Source organism: Dendrobates tinctorius, unplaced genomic scaffold (assembly GCF_039654945.1).
Source record: "Dendrobates tinctorius isolate UK_male_01 unplaced genomic scaffold, ASM3965494v1 ptg000009l, whole genome shotgun sequence".
Classification (NCBI taxonomy): domain Eukaryota; kingdom Metazoa; phylum Chordata; class Amphibia; order Anura; family Dendrobatidae; genus Dendrobates; species Dendrobates tinctorius.
This window is the reverse complement of record NW_027361677.1, coordinates 18,824,407-18,845,541: the sequence shown is the minus strand read 5'-3', so window position 1 is coordinate 18,845,541 and position 21,135 is coordinate 18,824,407. Positions and strand designations below refer to the sequence as shown.

The following is a 21,135-nucleotide window of genomic DNA, read 5'->3' as shown; positions in this document are numbered from 1 at the left end:
GGTGTTTCAGGGTGCCATGGGGATCCATGAGCAGGTGGAAAAAGGGAAGCTCCCCGCCATCTACAGCTAGGACTTGGCTTCACGTAGGTTGTGTGCCAAGCTCTGGAGACAAAGCAGCAGGCCTTCTCCCCCCGAATATAATTAAAAGATAAAAAAAATTACAGCCAAAAGAAAACCCCTTTGCCCAAACCAGATTTCCTATGACAGATTTTTAGCTACGATGTAGCTATAGAAGACCACTTTTCTTCACTGTCTAATAGTAATAGTTGTCACCGGTGAATATCCTACACACATTACCAGCATTATAAAAGCGCCAGGACCCTGCACTTCACCCACAAGACCAGGCTGTGGCCATCTACAATCCAGAAACTATCACATTGTCCCGGAAGACCACTAATCCTGAGAGATCAGTGCAGGCTCCGTCATGGTACCATAGAGATATAATGATCAGAGTGGAGAAGGGCTTTGATCTTCTTTGTGACACGTAGTCCTCGCTGTCCAAAAATGCTGGGAAATACCGAATATCCATTACCCCAGTGTACATACTTGATCAGCTTACTGACAGACAACAGAGAGCAGCAGCTCTTATCTTTTCCCCAGAGGCGACCTCCATGTCTAGGATGTGACAATCCAGGCTGGTTTACTACGATGCACCATTTTTCAAGAAGCCTAATATTTCCCGAGTCCAGAGATTTTGGATTTATCCAGAGCATTACATAACCAGTATGCCCAGTAACCTACTGGCCATTGCTCAGGTGCTTATCTCGCCGCTTCCTCCATCCGTCATGCGTAGACCATTTAATAGCCCATATGTTGCTCATAAGCCAAATTCCCACCACCCCTGAGTCTGGTCCTGTATCTTTTCTTGCAATTATTTCCTCCCTCTGCACTTTCCATAATGCACCTGTAATCATGGGAATAAAAGAGCGGCGCAGTCATTTCATCATTACGATGATTTTAACTGTGTAATTGCCACTGTACGAGGGCTGGGAGCACGTGCGGGGTCCTCGTCTGCTGATTGTATCATCACGAGGACATATCATTACTCTCCCCAGACAGATAAAAGCTCGGATACATATGTTTCAGTTCACAGGCTGCTGTGAGAGATACCAAAATTATCATAAAGATTGCCATTAATCAAACCACTATGGCGCGGGGTGGCGACGTACAGCGCCAAGGTGTTATTTATTCCGGCGCTGTCTCTTTAACTGGAGAATTATAATGACACAGTCTGATATGTACTGCGAAATTATTATGGGGGGACATCTGGATATAATGTGAGCGATGCTGTAGCTGTCACTAACACACATTTATATATCCATTCATCATGGTGCACCCGTACTAATATATATGCAAAATTCCAGTAATGTCCTGATTATGTGCAAATGACTTGCTGCGAGAGAGTGCGCCGATACACTGAGACGAAGCAAGCATCGCCTCTAGCAGCTAATGCGGATCTCTCGCCAGCCTTCACAAAACAAACTTTGCATACGATATTAAATGGATTTCTTGGACCTAATGAGGCTGGTGTACTTACTTTAAAATCCACAACACAATTGGCTGTACATTCCTTTTGTAAGTTTTCCTGTCTGACATTAAAATGAACCTTCTAGCCGGACTCAAAAATGCTCATTTTTAAAATCAGACATTCTGCTATGGGTTTTCATAGTAAGTACACCAGCCTCATCAGTTCAAATAGATTTATTTAAAGGGTTCCTCCCAACTTAAAAAAAACAAACAAACAAAAAAACAAAAAACAAAACAAGTTCTCCCAACTGGAGCAGAGGTGCACATGCTCGGCCTCCATTCCAATAATTTACATGGGACTGCAGAACACAGCACTCAGCAATTTCTAGCAGTCCTATGGACAATGAATGTAGGGAAGGCTGTACATTGGCACCTGTGCTCCATTCAGGACGGGGCTGCAGAGCCCTGATCTCGGTATCACTGGGGGTCCCGATGTTCGGACTGCTAGGGTTCAACAAGTTATCCCCCGTCCCATGGATAGGGAAGAACTTGATTTTTTGCGGGGAAATAACCCTTTAATAATGTATGCAGCTTGTATAGTGAGATATGAACACAGATCAAAACTAAATATATATTAAAAAGTTGCAGAACTTTCCATAATTAAAATATTCACACTCATTATATTATTTTTACAGAAACAATTGAGAAAATGAACACTTTACAGGAGAACCCCTACTTAGAGGAGTGACACACTGAATGTCTCGACCAGCCACGATCCTCCTGACCCCAAGTTCCCAGCCTCATATACACAGCGGCTGCTAAGTCCAGGTGAGGACATCTGCGGCGGGTCCGGACATCGCGATCCGTACTCTGAATGTTCCCAGTTATTAGATCACTTTTATACATTTTTTTTTTCCATTTAATACAATATATACAAATACACAAAGCGCTGAGTTAAAGGGGAACTCCACCTACAGCCTCAATCCACGTCTGTTATTTCACGTGTGTATTCTCTCCGGACAGGACACGTACCTATTATAGTCTATGGAGGGTCACATGTCCGTATTTTTTTTTTTCTCACCAAGTGTCCATTAAAATAAAAAATCCAGAGGCATGTCCGTTTTTTTCGCCCATTCACATCAATGGTTAAATCTTGCTCTGATAGGCCTGTACAGCATTAATACATGTGCAATTCATGAACGCCCCAAAATACTGCACCCTTTCATAAACACGTCACCCTAGTTATGTCTGTGGAAGCACCCCCTCATATATGGAAATAATGTGCCCCTCTATAAGCACCGCCATTGCTGGAATCTGTTCTTCCGTCAGGCTCCCCATCTTGTCCTCATACACATATAGGGGCGCCATCAAAGCCTAATATATTTAAAGGGGAACTCCTACTTAAATTGTTTAAATGAAATATGACATAGGTTGGGGGGAGTCAGTGCCCTACGGACTCTCAGAATAGAAACTGGTCGTGTACGCCGCTGCGTACCCAACCTGACAAAAAAAAAAAAAATCGAGGTCACGCTATGGCAATGCCAGGAGTCAGCGGGCGTCCGAGCTTGAACTTCAGATTCTATAATTCAGGGTTTCATTGCTTATCCCCAAAATCGCTCTGAAAATGGAAATTTGGAAAGTAATCCTATTACTGCAATTCCTTCCCCGCAGACTTCTGGTGAGACCATACAGGTGTGCACAGAGCCCTACGCCGTCGGATGTGGTCTCTTACCTGTCCGCAGGTGGACACCAGGCAGCACATGGCCAGGAGTATCCGTCTTTCCATCCTGCTTGGAATGAAGTGGTCTCTGTGGGAAAAGGACGAGAGTCTGCGTCCGCCTGGCTGTGTGACGGATTCCCTTTCCCGGGGTGACTGACAGCACAAGTGTTGTGAGTTGTAACTTTACTCCAGTCGGTGGGGTGGGAGGGGGAATCACTGGGGTGTCGGGGGTGTACGCTGTGTGTTTGTATAGGGGGGAGAATGGGGTCTGCAGCTGTGCCCATTACAGACTCTGCTCTGTTTCAAGGTCACTTCCCGGCTCTCGGACCCCTGTATTCTTGTGGGGTGGGGGGATCATACAGGAGAGAACCGTATGTGCAATGTAACACGTGCCACCTGTCTCCAGATCAATCGTATCACAAATCGCAGGGCTGCCTATTCCCTGGAAGGGTTAAAAGGGTCCGGTGGGGAAACAGTGGGCGCTTGTTACTCGAAATCTCGCCAAAACCCCTATAACAATGCAAGCGATGACTAAGAGGATCTGCTAAAACGTTCATCCCATTAACGCAGAGCGATCCCCGCTGTCCGACAAGTCGCCCCCCCAAAAACTAAGAAACGGGGTGACAGTTTTTCGTCTTCCCCTGCTCCCATAGTGATCGGTGCCGCTCTCCCATCTGTTGTCTGCGTCGCTGATGAGAATACCTGATCTGCCGTCTTGGGCCAAGAAGCTCCATTACGCTAATTAAGAGCCGACTTAAGAGATTCGCGTGATCCCCGAGACATTTAGGATGTCTGCTGCGAGTCCGGACTTCCCGTGATCACAAACTATTAAATGAGAAGAAAATTAATATCACATCCAAAATTTAAAAAAAACAACTAAATTTAATTTGACCCTATAATAATAATAATAATAATAATCTTTATTTATATAGCGCCAACATATTCCGCAGCGCTTTACAGTTTAACAGTTTCAAAACACAAGTCATAAGTAACAACGCTAACAATACAATAATTAAAGCAAAATAAGACGAAATAAGACGACCCTGCTCGTGAGAGCGTACAATCTACAATGAGGTGAGGGAGATACAGAGTACAGGTGTGTATTTACAATGTTGTATTTACAATGAAGGTCCAGCCATCTTGCAGGGGTGAAGGATGGATGGAGATAGTGAATGGGCTACACACGCACACTTACACAGAGAATGACTTTGATTAGTGAATGTGATAAGCCGCTCTGAACAGGTGTTTTGAGGGAGCGCCTATACGATTTTGCAGTTGGATCCGTGTGTGTGAACGCTCCCCAGGTCCGGCTACGATTCAGGGCGCAATAAAAGGTTGGTCGCAACTTCTGAAAGGAGTACAAGGGCTTGGAACGACAAGCAACTTTGTAATTTACCTCTTATTAAAAACTCCTTTCCGTTCTCAGGAATGAAGGTATTTTTATTACTATGGGTTGATTTTCATTTCCCAGGTTACAGGCCACCTCTGCAGTGAATCAGGGGTGGCTGGTTTCCGAGGCAAGGGGGCTTGCTTGCAAATATTCTACCCTTGCACTCTCTCTTAAAGGGAGGGAATATGTTAACAAGTTTTGCTATGTAATCCGAAAGTAGCATGAGGTAGGGGCTGAGAGCCTGATTCCAGTGATGCATCACTTATTAGGCTGTGTGTTGTAAATCAGTGTTTTATCAGCAGATTATCACTACAGGACTAGGTGTCTAGTCCTCCTGCTCTGTAACCCCGCCCCCACCACTGATTGGCAGCGTTCTGTCAGTATACACAGAAAGCTGCCAATCAGCGATTGAGGCGGGATTATACAGGGCTCTATATTTGAGCTCTGTATTTGATTGCATCAAAATGGCAGCAAGCAGCCCAGCAAGTGACACATCACTAGAATCAGGGTCTCCTCCCCTACATCATGCTACTATCAGATTACATAGCAAAAACCTATGATAGATTTCTTTTAAATGTATTCATAGAGCTCCTTTCACTAAGGAGAGACCAAAAAAAAGTGTCCCTTTGTCTCTGGTTGGGATGGTACTCTGGGTTACTGTGCCATGCTATACAGAGCGCTACCACAAAACTAAAATATTGACTCAATATAGTCAATTTGTAAAATCGTAATGGCATCCAAACACAGATATAAGTATGTATGTAGTAATATAGGGACGACAAAGAGATCACTAGGATTTTTGTTTTGCAGGAGGCATCCCCCACGGTGTAAGGCGCTGCTCTCCCTTCACCACCGGACAGGTGGAGCCACCTTGACCTATAAAGTGTTAACACCCTGTTACTCCAGAATAAAAGGAGAATAGGAATTTCAGATGTTATCCAGAACAAACTCCGGATTTTGCCGTTACCACGATGTTCTTGATGATATCATCATGGTTGTTAGTTTCCAGTCGGTTAACCATGTCAAGTCCAGGCACAGATGGGCTATGATGGTGTACAGCACTAATAGGGGGGGGAAATATCACTGTGCGGTCATCAGGAAGAAGAGAAGCATCGGGGCACAGCCATCGCTCAGCCATGGTTGGCACGTCGGCCTACGCTAGCAATGAGGGAGTTATGGAGGAAAAGAGATGGGTGAGGCCGAGACAGCTGCATTCAGTGACTCACACTTACCAGGCATCGACACAGTCAGGGAGAAAGCTAAAGACACAGGACTATTCTCAAGATGTCTGGACTTTCTGGGCAGCGTTGCTGGATTACCGGGAGGGCACCGCTATCTTGAGAACTTTGAGGGGCCATATACAAAGCTGGCCATACACATTAGCTATACTGTATGAGGGTCTCCTAAACTTCCCCCCCCAACAGATGATGGGGGGGTGAAGGAATGATCTGGCATGGAGGAGATAAGGTGTCTAGTAGCAGTTTACTTCCCGCTGATAACTCATGCTCTCTCAGCTGAGCTGAGCATGCATGCACGTGCGATGCAACAGCTTTCTAGGGTGCATGGGCAACTTTAGGATAATTGCACACGGTGCATATTTGGTGCAAACTTGTATGTGAAAAATAAGAAGTGTAATACAGTATCAGTGCTCTTACTCTCTTGATGATGATGATGATGATGATGAATGAAAAACATATTTCATCTATAGAAGAAACCTACATTAGAAGACCAACCATAGGCAAGTTTCCACGGTCATTGCAGAAAGTTCCGCTGCCCAAGAAACTTTTTAGAGGTTTTCCCTCTTCTACAGGATCCTATGAAGAAGAATTCATACTTCAATACCATCGACAGCCATGGAAAAAGCAGTTGAAGATGGTCCTTAAATGCTGCATACCCTTTGGAGACAAATCTGCTCTCTTTACTGCACCCTCGTCTAACCTACAGACAGAAGAAGGAATGGCAGATGGAGGGATTACATACAGTGGGTACGGAAAGTATTCAGACCCCTTTACATTTTTCACTCTGTTTCATTGCAGCCATTTGGTAAATTCAAAAAACATGGATTTTTGTGATAACTCACCGTAAAATCCTTTTCTCCGAGACGCTCATTGGGGGGACACAGATACTGTGGGTGTATGCTTCTGCCGCTTGGAGGCTGACACTAAGTGAAAAAAAGAGGATAGCTCCTCCTCCGCCGTATACACCCTCGACCCGATTGCGGTCGGAAATCAGTTTGGTGCCAAAGCAGTAGGAGGGCAACAAAATCAGCCTTAATACAGGTACAACATGTCCAGAAAAAAAGACCACCCTTATATCACATAAATAAATGCGTATAAATTAAACAAAATAGAAGCCAACTTGGCTAATAGGGTGGGTGCTGTGTCCCCCAATGAGCGTCTCGGAGAAAAGGATTTTGCGGTGAGTTTATCACAAAAATCCCTATTTCTCCTTCGCCTCATTGGGGGACACAGATACTGTGGGACGTACTAAAGCAGTCCCTGGGTGGGAGATTGACTCACCAATCCAAGCTACATGCACCTCTTGTTTAAAGGTGCTCCACTGCTGCTTGGAGAATCCTTCTACCCAGGCTCGCATCCGCTGAGGCCTGAGTATGGATATTATAATGTTTGGCAAATGTGTGCAGGCTGTACCAGGTTGCTGCCTTGCACACCTGTTCCGTCAAAGCCTGGTGCCGAAGCGCCCAGGAGGCGCCCACTGCCCGAGTAGAGTGCGCTCTGATCCCTGCTGGAATCGGCGTGCCTCTAATGCAGGAGGACTCCTGAATAATCAAACGAATCCATCTGGCTATGATCGATTTCGAGGCAGCGAGTCCCTTCCTGCGCCCTCCGGGGAGCACGAACAGCATGTCCGTCTGACGAAAGGGTGCCGTCTTCGACACGTACTTCCGGAGGGCTCTTACCAGGTCTAATGTGTGAAGAGCCTTTTCCACACGGTGCACCAGTGCTAGACAAAATGAAGGCAAGACAACATCCTCATTAATGTGAAATGAGGACACGACTTTCGGCAGAAAAGGAGGGGCTGGTCTGAGCACCACCTTATCCTTATGGAAAGTGAGGAACGGAGCTCGGCAGGATAGAGCCGCCAGCTCTGAAACCCGCCTGATAGAAGTGATGGCCACTAGGAACACCACTTTCCAGGAAAGGTACCTCAAAGAGACATCCAGCCTGGGTTAGAATCCAAGATTCAACGGCCATGCCGTCAAACACAGGGCCCCTGAGTTCAGGTTACAAATCGGCCCTTGAGAAAGTAGATCTGGGCGCTCTGGCAGTCGCCAAGCAGCTGCATTAGATCTGCGTACCACGCTCGACGGGGCCAGCAGAATCGCTGTAACCCCTTCCATCTTGATCTTTCTAATGACTCTCGGGAGTAGTGGCAGTGGGGGAAATAGATGATATGGGAGGTGGAACTGGTTCCATGGCAGAACCAACGCAACCACAGCGATTGCTTGCGGGTCCCTGGCCCGAGCGACATATGTGGGCACCTTGGCGTTCACTCTGGACGCCATCAGGTCCACATCCGGAGTTCCCCATAGTTGACAAAACTGCTGGAAGACCTCGGGATGTAGTGACCACTCTCCGGACACAAGACCGTGCCAGCTGAGAAAGTCTGCCGCCCAGTTTTCCACGCCCAGGATGTGGACTGCCGAAATCACCGAGTGGTTTGCTTCGGCCCACTGAAGAACGTGCCCCACCTCGCGCATGGTTGCTCTGCTGCGGGTGCCCCCTTGATGATTTATGTAAGCCACCGCCATGGCGTTGTCCGATTGGATCCGGACGGGGCAGCCTGCTAAGAAGTGATGAAACTGCTGCAGAGCCAGATGAATTGCTCGTGTCTCCAATAAGTTGATCGGGAGGAGTGCCTCCTGTGGCGACCACCGTCCCTGGGTCGTGTGGTGGCGAAACACCGCTCCCCAGCTGAGGAGACTGGCGTCGGTTGTTATCACCAACCAATGGACTGGGGGGAAGGGATTCCCCTGGGTCAGAGAGGAACTCGTTATCCACCATCCGAGCGACTGCCTGACTTGAGAGGACAGTCGGCATCGCTGATCGAGCGTGAAAGGATTCTTGTCCCAGGCTGACGAGAGAGTGCTGCAGGGGGCGAAAATGGAACTGGGCGAACGATATTGCTTCCATTGCTGCCATCATTCTTCCTAGAATCCTCATCCCGAAACGAACAGTATGAGGGACTGGTTGGTGAAGAGTCCGAACTTCCTGCCGGAGAGCTAGGGCTTTTTCCTGAGGGAGAATCACCAACCCTCAGCAAGTGTCGAAGACCATTCCGAAGAAGGAAATCCTCTGAGCTGGCACAAGGGATGACTTCTTCGCATTGACCAACCACCCTAATCAGGCAAGAGTATCTAGCGTGATGTTGACATTTCCCTCGCCCGTCTTGAAGGGCCCTTGACCAGGGGCTGGCTGGCACTTTTCAGTTTGGGGGGCAATCACAAGGCAGTGGCCCTCCAGTTGCGGTGCTTTTGGCCTGCTTATCTCTGGCCGCTGGATTAAAGCAGCAGAGATAACAGGCTTTAATAACAGGCTGGTACATAGATATGGGAACAGAACTGAGCTAGCTGCATATATATGGGAACAGAACCAAGTTTGCTGCCTACATAGATACTGTAACAGAAGCAAGCTGACTATATAAACACGAGACCCGAACCAAGATTGCTATGTAGACAAGGAAACTGACTGGAGCTTACTCCAGAGATATGGGAGCAGAACCAAGCTTACTCCAGAGATATGGGAGCAGAAGGAGCTTACTCCAGAGATATGGGAGCTGAACCGAGCTTACTCCAGAGATATGGGAGCAGAACGGAGCTTACTCCAGAGATATGGGAGCAGAACGGAGCTTACTCCAGAGATATGGGAGCAGAATGGAGCTTACTCCAAAGATATGGGAGCAGAACCGAGCTTACTAGAGAGATAAGGAAGCATAACAGAGCTTACTATGTCTACTACAAGATACAGAAACAGAGCCAAGCTTATGGCATACATATTGTACCAGAATCTAGATTACTACATCAATACAGTATCAGAACGAAGGTTGCTGCTTAGATATGGTACCATAACTGAGCTTACTTACAAACATACAACTCCAGAAACACGGACATTTAAACACACAATACGGCAGGGGCATTGCCAGGGTCCTTAAAGCTCAAGGGCCCAAGCCCCAAAAAGCATGTCTCCCCCATAAGACCAACCTTTAGCCATTTAAAATGGCATGTATATATAATTACAGTATACCACTGTTACTACCCAAAAACACACAATGCAATGACTAATATGATCAATATTACTACTATAAAAGGCCAAAACAATACGTCTGCACAATGCCCACTACCATCACCACCACACCGCGAATACATAATATAATATGACCATTACCTCTACATAACAAAACACTCTAAATCAGACCAATGACACCACCATACACCTTCTACTACATAATGATTGAAACACATTAAGCTGTTACTAAATAAATAAATAAAAAACAAATGCTACTAAAAAGAGCACTAGTCCCACCTTAGAGGAACCGTATATTGGTAGATACCAGTCCTGCAGAACACACACGATTACAGTCAGGGCTGCCACTAGGAATCTCGGGGCCCCATACTGGCAAAATTTTCGGGACCCCTTGAGACTCCACCCAGGCTCCATCCCAGTTCTGCCGCCACACCTCGAGCCTTCCACAGTCCCACCGCCCGCTCTTGGAAAAACTCATCTTCTACACCACGTCCTCACCAATCTATTAACAGTTCCCAGCAAACACCAGATCACATACATAACCAGCAGCTTTTGTTTTGGCCAAAAAAAATTTTAAGCCACCACCACAACAAGGTAGACTCTTTTGGCCGGGCCATATTCTACTCTTACTTATTAAACATTTCCTAAAATATCCAATACTCTTTTTAGGTTTATTTTTATTTATTTTTCTTTAAGGGAATGAGTCGCATATATTTTTTAGAATGACCATTAATACCACATACAAGGGACAAAAACCGTCACACCATGACCAGACCATATATTACCACCACATAGCGACCGAATAATACCATATAGAAGGAACAAATACCTCCATATCATGACCAGACTACATATTACCATCACATAGTGCCAAATAATACCAGATGCAGGGAGAAATACCGCCATAATCAGATCACATGCTACCACCATATAGTGACCGAATACTACCATACAGATCATTAATAAAAAAACACAACACTAATGCCATTATACACAGGAGCTTTGTATATAGTGTACAGGTAATACAGAGCTCACCAGTGAAATTATACACAGGAGCTCTGTATGTAGTGTCAGTGTACAGGTAATACAGTGATTACCAGTGACATTATACACAGAAGCTCTGTATATAGTGCACAGTGAACAGGTTATAGTGTCAGTGTACAGGTAGTACACTGACTCACCAGTGACGTCTCCAGCTGAAGTCCCTCATCTTTGATTTTCTTTTTTATTCAGCACAGACCGCCATCATTTCTTTCAGCCAGGACTCGTCTCTGCATAAAATAACACAAAGTTAACCAGAGCACGGCTTCCAGAGCACATTCCCCATTTTTCCCCCTTCTTCTATACTACACATCCAAATACAGACGTGCACCCACCATTAATATATAATAATACACCATTCCAAATACAAATTATAATTCACCACCGCGCCCCCACCAACAATAAATAGCAATTTCCCCACCTAATATATACATTAATTAGCCCCTGTACTCTTCCTCCAATTCATTACCAGTCACTGCATCCTCAATGTCCCCCACTATATGCCTCCCGCGCCAATTCATTATATTTATATGCCCCTTCCTCCCCAATTCATTGTCATGTCTTTCTCTCCCACCCTCTATTCATTATCAACTGCTCTACCTCACATTCAATACATCACTTACTCCCATCACCCTGAAAATTCATTATTTGCTCTCCCCCAGGTCCTCATTTGTTCTCCCCATCCCCCACCTTCAATTCAATTGCTGTCTCCGTCCCTCATTTCATCATTTGCAGTCCCCCTCACCTCATCATTCGCTGTCTCCCTTCCCCCCTCACTTCATCATTTGCAGTCCCCCATTCTCCCCTCACTTCATCATGTGCAGTCCCCTTTCGTTCATGTGCAGTCCCCTATCCCCTCCCTCACATCATCATATGCAGCCCCCCTCCATCATTTGCAGCCCCTTCCAACATTTGCAGGCCCCATTCTATAATTTGCAAATTGCAGCACCCCCCTCCATCATTTGCATCGCCCCTTTCATCATTTTCAGCACCCCCTCCATCATTGGCAGCCCCGCTGTCATCATTGGCAGCATCCTCTCCATCATTTGCACTGCAGCACCCGCTCCATCATTGGCAGCCGCCTCTATCATTTGCAGCCCCTTCCATCATTTGCAGCCCCTTCCATCATTTGCAGCCCCTTCCATCATTTGCAGCCCCTTCCATCATTTGCAGCCCCTTCCATCATTTGCAGCCCCTTCCATCATTTGCAGCCCCTTCCATCATTTGCAGCCCCCTCCATCATTTGCAGGCCCCTCCATCATTTGCAGGCCCCTCCATCATTTCCAGCACCCCTCCATCATTTGCAGCCCACTCCATTTCCAGCACCCCCTCCATCAATTGCAGCCCCCTCCATCATTTCCAGCACCCCCTCCATCATTTGCAGCCCCCTCCATCATTTGCAGCCCCCTCCATCATTTGCAAGCCCCTCCATCATTTGCAAGCCCCTCCATCATTTGCAAGCCCCTCCATCATTTGCAAGCCCCTCCATCATTTGCAGCACCCCCTCCATCATTTGCAGCCCCTGCATCATTTGCAGCCCCTGCATCATTTGCAGCCCCTGCATCATTTCCAGCACCCCCTCCATTATTTGCAGCCCCACTTTATCATTTCCAGCACCCCCTCCATCATTTGCAGCCCCCTCCACCATTTCCAGCACCCCCATTCATCATTTGCAGCCCCCCTCACCCATTTAATTAATTTTATAAAGAAAAAAAAAAAAATGTTTTTCATACTTACGTCACAAGTGATCCCCAGCAGGCACAGCTCCTCTTGTCATGGTAGACGCTGAACCATACATTGTATCATTTTCAGCAGTGACTACTGGGACAGCTAGAATGTATGGGCTGTAGTCAGGACCTGCAAGGAGCCCCTACATTCTAGCTACAGCCATGTCACATGACAAGACGTCCAGAGAGGGCGGAGGGAGAGAGTCAGAGCTGCGCAGCTGTCAAGGTAAGACAGCGATGCACAGCTCAGAGAAAGCTGCCGGCCCGACGTGTGCGCCTGGGGGAGCGGCCCGGGGGGCATATGCCTCCCTGCCACCCGCCCCTGACCAATAGGTCGTCCAAGTAAGGCAAGACGAATATGCCTCGAGAACACAATATGGCCATGACAACTGCCATAACCTTTTTGTGAACACTCCGGGAGCCGTGGCTAGACCGAAAGGTAGCGCCACGAACTGAAAATTTCGACCGTTGATGGCGAAACGCAGGAACCTTTGATGAGGAGGAAAGATGGGAATATGTAGATATGCGTCCTGGATGTCGACCGAGGCCAAGTATTCTCCCTGCTCCATGGCCGATATGACTGAACGGAGAGACTCCATCCGGAAAGGTCTGACCCTGATGAATTTGTTCAGAAGTTTGAGGTCCAAAACAGGTCTGACAGACCCATCCTTTTTGGGAACCGCAAACAGGTTGGAATAGAAGCCCTGAGCCCTTTTGTGCTCTGGCACAGGAACAATGACCCCGTTGCGCTGGAGCGATTCGATGGCTCCCAACAGAGCTCTTGCCTGGGTATCCACCCTGGGAAGACGAGAAAGAAAAAAACATTTTGGAAGGTTTGACAAACTCTATTTTGTAACCCGAGGCCACCAACTCCTTTACCCATTCATCGTCTGCTACACTGAACCAGACGTGGCGAAACCAGAGTAGTCGGCCGCCCATCTTGCTGGTGTCGTCCGGTAAATACCTCGAGTCATTTGGCTGACGATTTTGGGATCTGGATCCCCTCGATCTGGGCTGTTGAGTGCACATTCTCCCCAATGGGTTGGTTCTATATGAGACCTGCCGCTCCCTATCCTGGTTGGGGCGGCCTGAAGCGGCGGAATTGGCCGCTGTGGTCCACCCGGGGTTGGAAAGGCCCGAAAACGTGCGTGAAAAGGGTGGCGAAAAGTTGGTTTGACCTTTTGCTGAGGGAGAAAACCGCTCTTTCCTCCTGTGGAGTCGGATATAAGTTGATCTAACTTCTCCCCAAATAGACGGCCGCACTGATAGGGCAGGGAAGTCAAGGACTTCTTGGAAGTAGAATCAGCCCGCCGTTTCCTTACCCATAGAGCTCTTCTGATAGAAACTGCGTTAGCGGCAGCAAGTGCCGAGCAATTGGCCGCATCCAAAGATGCATTGATTACGTAGTCTCCGGCCATCGCGATCTGACTCGCAATCTACGATATCTCTGCAGGTAGCTGTTGCTCCTGCACGACCTTGTTTAATGATTCTGACCATGGGATCATGGTCTTGGCTACCCAAGTGACTTGCAGCTGTAATCGCAGCAAAAGGTGGCGCAACAAAGTATTAAGTTAAAGGGGCCGAATAATATTGCACGCCCCACTTTTCAGTTTTTGACTTTCCACAAAAATTTAAAATAACCAATACATTTCCTTCAACTTCACAATTGTGTCCCACTTGGTGATTCTTCACCAAAAATTTACATTTGGTGTCTTTATGTTTGAAGCATGATTTATGGGAAAAGGTGGAAAAGTTCCAGAGGGAGCGAATACTTTCGCAAGGTACTGTATGTCTGGCACTGAGGAGAGGCTTCCGTCGGACCACTCTGCCATAAAGGTCCGACTGGTAGAGGGCTGCAGTGATATTTGACGTGGTGGAACTTTCTCCCATCTCCCTACTACATCTGTGGAGCTCAGCCACAGTGATCTTGGGGTTCTTCTTTACCTCTCTCACCAAGGCTCTTCTCCCTCGATTGCTTAATTTGGCTGGATGGCCAGGTCTAGGAAGACTTCTGGTGGTCCGAAACTTCTTCCATTTAAGGATTATGGAGGCCACTGTGCTCTTAGGAACCTTGAGTACTGCAGAAATTCTTTTGTAACCTTGGCCTGATCTGTGCCTTGCCACATTTCTGTCTCTGAGCTCCTTGGCCAGTTCCTTGACCTCATGATTCTCATTTGGTCTGACATGCACTGTGTGCTGTGAGGTCTCATATAGACAGGTGTGCGCCTTTACAAATCAAGTCCTATCAGTTTAATTAAACACAGCTGGACTCTGGAGTAGAACCATCTCATGGAGGATCACAAGGAAATGGACAGAATGTGACTTACATATGAGTGTCTGAGAAAAGGGTCTGAATACTTAATGACCATGTGATATTTCAGTTTTTCTTTTTTTAATAAACTTGCAAACATTTCTACATTTCTGTTTTTTTCAGTCAAGATGGGGTGCAGAATGTCCATTAATGAGAAAAAAAATTGAACTTTTTTGAATTTACCAAATGGCTGCAATGAAACAAAGAGTGAAAAATGTAAAGGAGTCTGAATACTTTCCGATCCCACTGTAAGTGCAGAATTAGACTATGTGCAGTACGTGTTTGTGTATCAGCTATTATTACTGTATTTCACCCATGTCCATCCTAAAAAGGACAATTAAACAGATTGGCACATGATAAATGTCATGCCGTCTCTGCATACTCACCCGGCCATCGCTCCCACGCCACAGCCCCTCGCCGCCTGACAGCCACGGCGGTCACCTCTGACAGGTGCGCGGCCGACGGCATCTTTGCATGCAATGCGCATGCGCCATAGGCCGCGGCCGCGCCTCCCTTCTGCTTCTTCGTGTGCTCTCTGCAGTCTCACAGTCCTGTTCTCGTGTGCTCCCTGCAGCAGCTTCGCAGTCTGGCTATCCGTGTCCCCTGCTGCACTCCAGTCCTGCCTCCGGTGTTCCTGTTCCATCCTGCTCCAGTCCTGCCTCCGGTTTTCCTGTTCTATCCTGCTCCAGTCCTGCCTCCGGTGTTCCTGTTCCATCTTGCTCCAGTCCTGTCGTCCTACTCCAGTGTTCCTGTTCCATCCTGCTCCAGTCCTGCCGTCCAACCCCAGTCCTGCCTCCTTGTTCCTGTTCCATCCTGCTCCAGTCCTGCCTCCGGTGTTCCTGTTCCATCCTGCTCCAGTCCTTCCGTCCTCCTCTAATCCGGTCTCCTGTGTTCCTGCTCCAGCCATCCCTCCACGTTCCAGTCTACTGTCTTACTCCATTCCTGTCTCATGTGTTCCAGCTCTGTCCTGTCATCTACACTTCAGTCCCACAGTCCTACTCCAGTCCATCCTGAGACGCCCCTCTCGGTACCGGCTACCGTGGTTCTCGAACCCCTGGGCCTGCTCCTAACGGTCCCTGTGTAGGGGTCGGTTCCACCTGGCAGCTTGCCCGGGGCCCCTCGGTGCCACGGCCCAGAGGGTCCACTCCTGGAGACTCCGGCTCCAGACCAGCCACGCTAACAATAAAACTATATAGGATTAAAGAAAACCTCCAAAAACACAAGGAAAACATTTCCTATTAATTTCTTTTGGAAATCCACATTGCTGTTCAAATGATGGGTTCTTTTTAGAGTTTTTTTTTCCCTGAGAATCTGTTGAAAAATGCCTGGTGGAAAAAAGAAACGTGTCATTTTTTTTTTAAAGCGGATCCTGACAGAAACTGCTCCAAACTAGGCACTTTCCAATCAAAAAGCTGAAAAAAAAAAAAGCGTTTCCTGAAGTGGTTTCTATGATGAGTTTTTTTGGAAAAATGCAAGTAACCTATTTTACTTAATGGGTGTAAAAAAAAATCCTGGGGTTTCTGCTCCTAAACTTCTTAAAAACAACCTCAATGTGCACAAACCCCCAATATGGCTTCATTAACATCCCTGAGGACAGGATTGTCATTCTAAGCATTTCTGCTAAGGGGTCATCCCGCTTGTGGGAATATCTGTTCTTGCTGTGGATTTAACCACTATACTGGAAATCCTAAACAAATAAAAAACAAATAAAAAACAAATAAAAAACAAATCTGAACTGAGAATAGTAAGTTAATGTGTATGCACAATGTAAGCGCATATCAACACATGACCATTAACCAGAGAAAACAAAAAGCAAAAACACAAATATCCTGAACTAAAAAGTAAAAAATGTATACTGCAAATAATGCATAAAGGTAATAATAATAAGGGTATTTAGTAAACATAATTTTGATCAAAATAATGTACAAGCCATCCCGCCACGTCACGGCAACCCTTGTGGGACAGTCCCTACTCTAGTATTTAAAACCTTCTCACTTGCCAAGTGGCGTGAATGTGAACAAGGGTCGAGCGGCTGAACCACTAGTAACAGTGTAGGCCAGACTGGATGGCTTTCCCAGCTCAGAAAGAGGGCGGTCACACCCATATATGCACTGAATGCACAATGAAACGAATAAAAAACAAATCTGAACTGAGAATAGTAAGTTAATGTGTATGCACAATGTAAGCGCATATCAACACATGACCATTAACCAGAGAATGCTTTTTGTTTTCTCTGGTTAATGGTCATGTGTTGATATGCGCTTACATTGTGCATACACATTAACTTACTATTCTCAGTTCAGATTTGTTTTTTATTCGTTTCATTGTGCATTCAGTGCATATATGGGTGTGACCGCCCTCTTTCTGAGCTGGGAAAGCCATCCAGTCTGGCCTACACTGTTACTAGTGGTTCAGCCGCTCGACCCTTGTTCACATTCACGCCACTTGGCAAGTGAGAAGGTTTTAAATACTAGAGTAGGGACTGTCCCACAAGGGTTGCCGTGACGTGGCGGGATGGCTTGTACATTATTTTGATCAAAATTATGTTTACTAAATACCCTTATTATTATTACCTTTATGCATTATTTGCAGTATACATTTTTTACTTTTTTGTTTTTGCTTTTTGTTTTCTCTGGAAATCCTAAACAGCCTGATGCATCATAGTAGTACCAAACACAAGCAGATGGTGGCGACAGAGTCCACCGTATGAACCAATACCAACCAGAATAGATGAAGATCCTGTGCCTAAGGCAGAGGCAGAACCAGGTCCAGGAGCACTTAAGGACTTGATCAGCCGTAACATTAAGGACATAGCCGTCCGAAACGTCACCCTCCATTGGTGGGCTATTGCAGGACATTTTTGCTCAGAATTGTGCACTTGTTTGCACACACTGCTGAAGAGGAGAACATTGATTATCTCAATACAATCGTGTTTGTCGGGGGTGGGATATATTAGTCAGTTCTTGAAGTTAATGATTTATTGATATGTGTAAGGGTCTGAGCAACAAAGGTGAAGTCTTAAGGAGGCTCCAAAATTGCAGGATTTAATGAGTGTTCTTAGAGCACAATGATTAGAACCTACCAAACGTGGTCCAAGAATAGGCAAACGGTGACCAAGTGACATGGTCGTATGCGACCAAGGAAAGCGATGGCAAGCCCATCTGTTTTGATCCAATAGAAGAGCTATTGTAACAGATTACTGTTGGCTATGATAGAAAGATGTCAGGATATGCAGAGCTTGTACTGATCCTGACCACTGACAAAAGTGCCTACAATGAGAAACCCTAGGTCCTGGCATCATGCGGCTGTGACATGTACCCCCTTCCCAAATGTTGTACAGGCCAAGTTGTAGGCTTCATGGTCCACACAGCGAACAGGAAATTCTGTGGATACGGCATAACTTCTAATCTTGGCACAAACCCTTTTTGGGGATTTCCACTTCTTTCTTTGAAGAAGTTGTCTGATTTGCATACCGGCTTCTAACGTCTTGGGGTTAGACACCAGAGGATACCTTTACAAGTCTTGTCAATAGTTAACGTGTTATTCCTATTTTCACAGATGGATATAAACGGATAGCGCTTGTAAAAACAAGACACTTTTGTACTTTACTGCTTTTTAAAATTTGCAGCCGGTGTTGAGCTATTAACATTTTTATTTTGTTACCTAGGAGACCGACCACCACTGATGTCGAGCTTGTAAGCACTGCGCTGAAGCTGGCACTGGTTTAGGGGGTAAAAATGCGTTCGAACAATCCTGGCCAACTTGAAAACCGCACTTACGAGCTCAATAGAAACGAGCTTATAAGCACAGTGCATGTTCTGCTGTCTAGCAGCGGTGGTCGGTCTCCAAGGCAACAAGCTGTAAACCAAAGTGTCAATATCTCAAGAACGGATGGAAATTTTAATAAGCAGTAAATTGCTAAATTGCTTGTATTTTCAAGTACTATCAAACCCAGATTGGAATTTATTCACTTTCCCACAAGTCTGTACACTGCAGTATTTATCGTTCATCCTGAGCCTCCTGGTTCACAAAGTTACAAATAACATTATAGGGTGATGCAATCTTTTACCTGAAACTGCCATTTTGGAGACTTTTTGTAAAAGTTGTGACATTTAAAAGCACAATGGTTTTTCTCTACACTTCAATATACTTTTTGGGGTGCCTGTAGAGCACCTTTCGTAGTCTGTTTTAGCAGTCAACAGGGTTAACAAGATGATTTTTTTTTTCACCTCTGCTTGTGAGTGTGTCCGTCAGCGAAACTTACTTCAAATAATTTATGTCATCAGTATGTATTGTGCGAATACACATACAGAGGCGGGAGAGCTGCTGCCGCGGGCTGTGGCGCTGTAGAGGCCCTCCTGGCTCCTGCTGTCACAGCTCATATAGTCACAGAAGCTGTGCCACCCAGGATGCCCGCAGGCGATGCCATCTTGTCAGCCCACATATGCTCAGCTCATATGATGGCAGCTGGAGGTACGAGGCGGTGTCTACAATGCGCACAACGATATACCGTATACGGTCATCCCACCTGACTGTCCCCCCGATCGATCGCAACCTCGGTGAGCGACATAGCGCTAGACGTCCTCTGAGGGTGGTAGACTGGCACACACGGCCATCCTGTTCTCATATTTAAAGGGACTGTAAACAAAATGTATACACACACATTTTGAGCTTTTTTTATTTTAAAGGGGTTGTCCACGTTTAAGGATACTTTTTTTTTTTTTTACTTTATATGCATGTATTTGAGGCAAAAAAATCATTTTTGCAATTGGGTTTCACTGAAAAAAAATGAACCATTTTATTTTTATAGAATTTTTGTTTCCCGACACATTCAACTTTGATGCGATCAGCTGAGAGGAGTTCAGAAAAAGACATAACAGAGTTAAAGTCACCGTCTGAATGAGCTCGCTGACAGAGTCTTCGTTAAATCATTCTGTGGTCCAGCGATAGACAGTGCAACATAGAAGCAACAGAAGGCAATTGTAATGAAAACTAATTGCAAATATATATATATATATATATATATATATATATATATATATATATATATATATATATATATATATATATATATATATATATATATATTTTTAGCTCAAAGTGAAAAAAATTATGTGGCCAATTGTGAATGCTCATCTTTTTACACCATTTCATGATTTTGTTTAAAATTCTGCACTGATTGATTTCACCCGATTTATTTTTAATAGAGATTGGAGAAGTCTTTCGGGAACATCAGAGCATCCAGCATCAGCGCTCCAAAGCATCAGAGCATCCAGCATCAGCGCTCCAAAGCAACAGAGCATCCAGTATCAGTGCTCCAAAGCTTCAGAGCATCCAGCATCAGCGCTCCAAAGCATCAGAGCATCCAGCATCAGCGCTCCAAAGCATCCAGCATCAGCGCTCCAAAGCTTCAGAGCATCCAGCATCAGCGCTCCAAAGCATCAGAGCATCCAGCATCAGCGCTCCAAAGCATCAGGGCATCCAGCATCAGCGCTCCAAAGCATCAGAGCATCCAGCATCAGCGCTCCAAAGCATCAGAGCATCCAGCATCAGCGCTCCAAAGCATCCAGCATCAGCGCTCCAAAGCTTCAGAGCATCCAGCATCAGCGCTCCAAAGCATCCAGCATCAGCGCTCCAAAGCTTCAGAGCATCCAGCATCAGCGCTCCAAAGCATCAGAGCATCCAGCATCAGCGCTCCAAAGCATCAGAGCATCCAGCATCAGAGCTCCAAAGCATCCATCAGCGCTCCAAAGCTTCAAAGCATCCAGCATCAGCGCTCCAAAGCATCAGAGCATCCAGCATCAGCGCTCCAAAGCATCCAGCATCAGCGCTCCAAAGCTTCAGAGCATCCAGCATCAGCGCTCCAAAGCATCAGAGCATCCAGCATCAGCGCTCCAAAGCATCAGAGCATCCAGCATCAGAGCTCCAAAGCATCCATCAGCGCTCCAAAGCTTCAAAGCATCCAGCATCAGCGCTCCAAAGCATCAGAGCATCCAGCATCAGCGCTCCAAAGCATCCAGCATCAGCGCTCCAAAGCTTCAGAGCATCCAGCATCAGCGCTCCAAAGCATCAGAGCATCCAGCATCAGCGCTCCAAAGCATCAGAGCATCCAGCATCAGCGCTCCAAAGCATCAGAGCATCCAGCATCAGCGCTCCAAAGCATCAGAGCATCCGGCATCAGCGCTCCAAAGCATCAGAGCATCCAGCATCAGCGC

General features: G+C 46.2%; 1 protein-coding gene across 3 annotated transcripts in view; it reads right to left on the bottom strand.

The window, feature by feature from the left end:
* CDH15 (cadherin 15) overlaps positions 1–21,135 on the bottom strand; it is a 58,763-nt gene that overhangs the window by 19,656 nt on the left and 17,972 nt on the right. The window contains exon 1 of one of the 3 annotated variants that reach the window (XM_073583513.1): positions 3,890–4,038. The exons of 1 other annotated variant lie outside the window; for it this stretch is intronic. Coding sequence is in view for 1 of the 2 variants with exons in the window: in XM_073583502.1 (XP_073439603.1) it covers positions 3,200–3,253 (54 nt within the window). In the remaining variant the exon portion in view is untranslated. Of the gene's footprint in view, positions 1–3,199; positions 3,323–3,889; positions 4,039–21,135 lie in introns of those variants that run through there. One more of the 3 variants, XM_073583502.1, reaches the window with a different exon arrangement.